The 6,148-nt window shown below is 30.2% G+C and overlaps 1 protein-coding gene across 3 annotated transcripts in view; it reads left to right on the top strand.

Moving 5' to 3' along the window:
- The window catches only part of LOC107648418 (triacylglycerol lipase 2), an 8,608-nt gene extending 7,285 nt beyond the window's left edge, over nucleotides 1-1,323 (top strand). For 2 of the 3 annotated variants that reach the window (XM_016352289.2, XM_021104898.1), the window contains one exon: nucleotides 338-780. In XM_016352289.2, the coding sequence (XP_016207775.1) occupies nucleotides 338-663 (326 nt within the window). In that variant the 3' untranslated portion in view covers nucleotides 664-780. Of the gene's footprint in view, nucleotides 1-337; nucleotides 781-1,046 lie in introns of those variants that run through there. The other variant, XM_021104897.1, reaches the window with a different exon arrangement.

Raw genomic sequence — 6,148 nt, 5'->3', positions numbered from 1 at the left:
TAAATCGATTATTTCATTCATTAGAGAATGACATATTATACTAAGTATTATTTGATATGATGATATGACATGTTAATATTATATGTCACAAAATGATTGATTAACATAATTGTTACTTGTTATTATACGTTATCATCTAACTTATTAAATCATTAATTTAATTTATGGTTGTATCTTTCAAACACTAACTTTATTAACAAAATCTTTCGATAAATAATTTAGAGAGTAAATTATCTTTAAAAGACAAAATTAAATATTAAATCTAAATTTTAAACTAGCAGACAAGCACAGTAGAGAGACGTATATGATGATTATTATTCGTGATTTTGTTTTTCAGCTATTAGAAGTGGGGTTCTTGCAAAGTATAATTACGTGAGACCAGACTATAATTTTATGCACTATGGAGAAGCAGTCCCTCCAGTTTACAACTTATCTAATATCCCTCATGACCTACCTCTATTTCTGAGCTATGGTGCTCGAGATGCTCTTTCTGATGTTGTTGATGTGCAAACTTTACTTGATTCCCTAAAGTCTCATGATGCTGATAAGCTTAGTGTTCAGTTCATCAAGGACTATGCTCATCTTGATTTCGTTATGGGGGTCAATGCCAAAGACGTAGTGTACAATGCTGTCATTTCATTTTTCAACCGTCAATTTAATTAATTAACTTGACGAGAAAACATGTTGTTATAGAGGGTACTACGGTAATTTCCTTCCCTCATGAAGGTTCGGTGCTATTGTTATACTATAAATAAAATATCACTTCCTTCGTACTGTCAACTCAAATTCAATACAGTTTTACTTTCTTTTCTTCATATTGCTAAAAAAAGAAAAATTCATTTTAAGATTTGCGACCACACTTTGTAAAACAACAAATATAGAATCAAAGATTTATAAAGACTGGTGTGTAAATTAAGATAATAAATTAATGGATTTCTCATCTTATAAATTTCTTATTCTTTCTTATTTTTCTTGACGTGGGACTAATTTTATATACTTCTCACACTTGTAACATTAACAAGAGGTGCTTTTGGAAATTTTGGTAGAGGTAGTTTTGGAAGAGGAGGCCGTGGAAGAAGATTATCTCGAGGCAAAAGAGGATCCTGGACAAATATGAATTGGCCACGATGTTAAATTTATGGCAAGTTAAGTCATGATCAAAACTTTTAGCATGCTCAACAACACACTCCCGGCCCTCATTATCTATGTACAATGCACTTTCTCCTCCACCAAAAATTAATCCCATTGTGTTGTCTGCTTTCTATTTACCCTTAAAAAGTATATCTTTGGATGTACATCATAAGAGGTTTGGTCATCCAACTATGACAATTGTACAGAATATTGTGAATGAATGCTCTTCGCTAGTGAATAAAGATCAATTTCAATCTTCTCTATGTCAATCTTGTTGTATGGTTAAATTCCATCAACTACCATACTCATTCTAAGACTGTTCACTCTAATCCGCTTGAATTGTTTGTTTGTCATGTTTAGGGACCAGCTCCCATTATTTCATCTCAAGGATATAGATATTATGTGTTTTTTTTGGATGTTTACTCAAGATATACTCCTATATATTTAGGGTAATTATAATGTACAGATGCAAGTGTATAAAGATTTACAGATATTCTCATTAGAAGAAGACAATAACAACACGTGTCTATGAGCCATGATAGTAGAAGCAGCGTAGAATTGTGCATAGAAAGTTAAGATTTGTGCAGAACCCACTACAGAGCCGAGCTTCCTACGCTGGAATGGTGGATGGCTCTGTTTGGTTTTAATTTTGTTTTTGGACAATATCCAAATAGATAGTTGGATCATTGCATGCCTTTGCCTTTGCAATGAATGGGCCCGAGAACAAAAAAGTAATCAACTGAAGGCCTTGGGTGATGTATTCGATTTTATGGGCAGGAAAAAATATGCTCTATGAAAAATATATAATTGAAGAGCTTATGAACCAAATGGACCAAATATATATATATATGAGGCAAAAAAATATTATTAATTTAATATAATAAATGTGATTTAACCAATATTTAATATGTGATTAAACACTGTTGTATTAATAATAGAAGTATAATCAGTTTATATTGTCAAAAAATTGCAAGAAAAAACTCTTTTGAAGGTAATATATTTTAGAATTTAAAGTTTAAATTTTGGGATTTAAAATTTAGAAAATAGAGGTTAAGATTTGGAGTTTAGGATTTAGAAATATAAATTATTTTAATATTTTTATATACTACTTTTTGTTTTAGAGTCTAAATTTTTTAGTATCCATCATTAGTTGGCACTATAATTACTGAAGAGAAAGTCTATGGGCCAGCATTTTTGTTGAAATTTGGCCAGCACTTAACCATCAAAGGAAAAATAATTAATCCTACACCATTAGATCTCATCTCACACCATTGAAAATATTGATGATGGCTAATTGATGGTTAAATATCACAAATTCTATTGGTCCTCTAACACTCCTCATTACTGAATACAAAACCCTTAGTCCAATGTATTGTATTCTGGTGTCTTATTTTTTCTTTCTAAGTTTTACTATTAATTAAAAGAAGGCAAAAGAAAAAGTTACTCTGGTTAGAGTACATGTGGGTACGCTTTTGATGTGAAAATAGAATTGTTGATGCGTAGGATGTAAATAAGAAAACAGTTGGTCTTCAACATATTCTGAGTAGAAGTTATGAAATAGTGGAAGAAGCAAGGACGAGACAAAATGAATATGAGATTCATGAATAATGCAAACAAGTTGTTAATTCATTGTGTTGAAACTAAATCGTCATACTAATCCGTAACATTATAACCGTAAACACGAAAGCGTAAAAGCTGAACCCTGAACTTGAACCAAGAAATATGAACCATGAGCCTTGAACTCCAAACTTGGAAGACCCAAAGAACGAAAATCGTAACCCTAATCCACAAAACATAATTCGTATACCCTTGAGAGACAAAACGATATAGACAAATTTCTAAAAGACAAATCCTGAACCATAAAAAGTCAGTTGATTTGGTTATTCCTTTTTGGAACAGTACATAGCAAGATTAATTCTAGAACCTCAACCCTGCAAGCCGAACCCAGAAACTCGCAACCGTGAAAACGGTGAACCATGGTCTGGGAGCCAGAGAACCAAATTCCGTAAAAACTATACTCGGAATCGTAAATCGCAGTTGATGTATTTATCTCTTTTAGTAAAAGGACATCGTAATAATGTATGTTGAACCGTGAACCCTGAACTCTGAACCATGGAGGATGAGATGTGAATGTTGAATCCGAATCTGTAAATTGAAATTCGTATTCCGAAGTCAGTCAACCGTAAACCATAATCCGATAAACCGATCAGTAGAATGGGTTGAATCATAGTTGTAAGAATCGAACCGATAAAATTACTAGTTCACTATTTATTTGGTTTAACCGATTAATTATTAGTTAAACCGATAAAACTGGTATTGCATAGATAAAAAATATAAAATAGTCAAAAGTGTGAAACTAAAATTTAAAATAGATGTGTTCACTAATACTTGTGCCAATTCAATCAACTTTTACTAAGTTATTTTCAACAAGTTATAATTCAGTTATTACTATAGAACTTTATAAATTTATAGTATTTTTTCATAATAAATATTTAATAAGTTTGTTATTGTATTGAAGTAAGTATTTTAGATTTTAGTATCTGACTATGTAGTTTATAATTATTATATTATTTTTATTAGAATAAAAATTGACATACCAAGTTTTTTTTGTTTAATGTTAAAATAATATATATTGATATCAGAAAATTAATAGTAAAATATAAAATAATTGATAACAAAAATTTTGGTAAAATTACAATTTAATAATTAAAAAATTATTGAAGAATATTTTAGAAAAAAATAATTTAATTATTAATGTTTTAAAAAAATATTTTGATAAAAATACAATTTAATCAATAAAAAATTTATTAAAGAATATTTTGGTAAGTAAAATTTAATGACAAAAAAAATAAAATTTTTGTTAAAGAGTTTTTTGTAGAAAACAATTTTTTTTTAAAAAAAATTGAATAAAGTTAACATTAGTTAATACAAAAAATTTAAAATGGATTAAAGAGAAGATTTTTTTAAAAATTCTCAGAAAAATGTACATTTTATAAATAGAGAAAAAAATATTATTTTAGCATCTTTTAAAAAAGAAAATAAATTTTTTTCTAAATTAAATTATTAAATTAACCTAACTTTGGCACCTTGTGGAAAGAAAATACTTGTATCTTTCACATTGATAAATCTTTTAGAGTATGGATCTTTCACAATCAATACATACACATGAGTGACACTTTTAAACACATGCTCTTGAAGATTAATAAATATAATATGATGAAGGTAGGTGAAGGGTGGAACGAAGACCCAAGTTGATACTGCCTTTTCTCCAATTTTTTTTCCCGCTCAGCAAAGCCCAATTCAACAAGCTCCCACCAACGGGTCCCAGCACAATCAAACTCCATTCGATTTCACGCCACCAGCTCGGCTCAATCAGCCTCCCATGAGCGCCAGTAACCTTTTGAAGACATGCTTGATCCTGTAAATTGAAAACAACATGTGTTAGAATCATATATAAGAAGAAGATACATCTATATATCTGTATAAAGTTGTATCTTTACACTAGAACCACCCATATATTTATTGCATTGTAAATCTCAAGTACTATCTGTCTAACGGAAGGTTTGTAAATGGCCTAGAGAAGGAAGTTAAATTTATGTCTCTTCTTTGAAATTTTTTTGTTCTTGTTTTTTATTGAAATAAAAATTTAGTTACTCTTAAATTTGTCAAATTGAGATATCAGGGAACAATTTTATTTTGTCTCTTCACGATGTATTTAAAAATAGAGAAACTCTTAACTTTTGGATAGTTGTAACTTCTGAGAAATAGAAAATGCAGGAGATACTTTTATTTTGTCTCATATCGAAGTAAAACAGAAGAAAAGTAGATAGAAGAGAGAATCACACAGCCATGTATCCTGGTTTAATTATCATGTACAATGTGACTTACATCCAATCTTTTCCTACAATAATGGAAAATTTTTCACTCTCTTTCTCAATGTTTACAAATACCAATTTCTCTAGGATTCAACCCAATCCGATATGGACAGATTACTTGCAAGCCAAAGACCATTATTTGAAAAATCTGGTTTAGGTTATATAGCCAAGGAAAGTGCAGTTTTAAATGATTCCTCTATGAAATTTGTGATTTTTTCATCAAATACTAAATTCACACCAAACAAATCTAGTATTGGATATGTTTCAACATTTGAAGAAAAATTTGATGAAGTATACACAAGTGAAACTGAGCCTTCACCAAGAACCGAACCTAGTTCAAACAGGCCAGGTTTGGAGTACATTTCAAAAAATGAGGTTGCTTTCAAGAAACCACCATTTTATAACAAAACCTCATATTTGAAAAGTAAAATCAGTGTGTTAATTGCAAAAAATTTGGTCACTCATATGCACAATGTTTCATTGAAAAGAAAGTTGTGGGAAACAAAATTTACAATGTTGTTTGTGATTTCAATACACTTGGGCAATCAAGATGGATTAACTTCAAAGGATCCAAATTAATTTGGATACCTAAGATTACTTGAAGTTTTTCATGCAGATTTACCTAGCATCCAAAAACAAAAAGGATATGTGGTACTTGGATAGTGGATGCTCTAGGCACGTGACTGGAAGGTCAACTTACTTCATCAAACTAAACAAGTATGATGGAGGTTTTGTGACCTTTGGAGATGATGGTAAAGGTAAAATTATTGCAGTTGGAAAAGTAGGTAATGAACAATCTACTTTCATTGATGATGTATTTTTGGTATGTGGTTTAAAGCACAATCTTTTGAGTATAAGTCAGCTGTGTGACTTAGGATATCTAGTGATTTTCAAAAGACTTGAATGCTGTGTTGTAAATGAAAAGATAAATGAAGTGCTTTTTGTTGTCAAGCGTTGCAATAATGTGTATGGACTTACCCTTGATGAACTAAAGGATCAAAATGTAGCTTGTTTTTATTCTAAAGAATCTGAAAAGTGGCTATGGCACAAGAGATTGGGCCATGCAAGTATGTTTCAAATAAACAAACTTGTAAATAAAGAGTTAGTAAGAGGTCTTCCTTTGATAAAGTTTGACAAAGACA

This window comes from Arachis ipaensis, chromosome B06 (assembly GCF_000816755.2).
Source record: "Arachis ipaensis cultivar K30076 chromosome B06, Araip1.1, whole genome shotgun sequence".
Taxonomy (NCBI): domain Eukaryota; kingdom Viridiplantae; phylum Streptophyta; class Magnoliopsida; order Fabales; family Fabaceae; genus Arachis; species Arachis ipaensis.
This window is presented reverse-complemented; position numbering and strand designations above follow the sequence as displayed.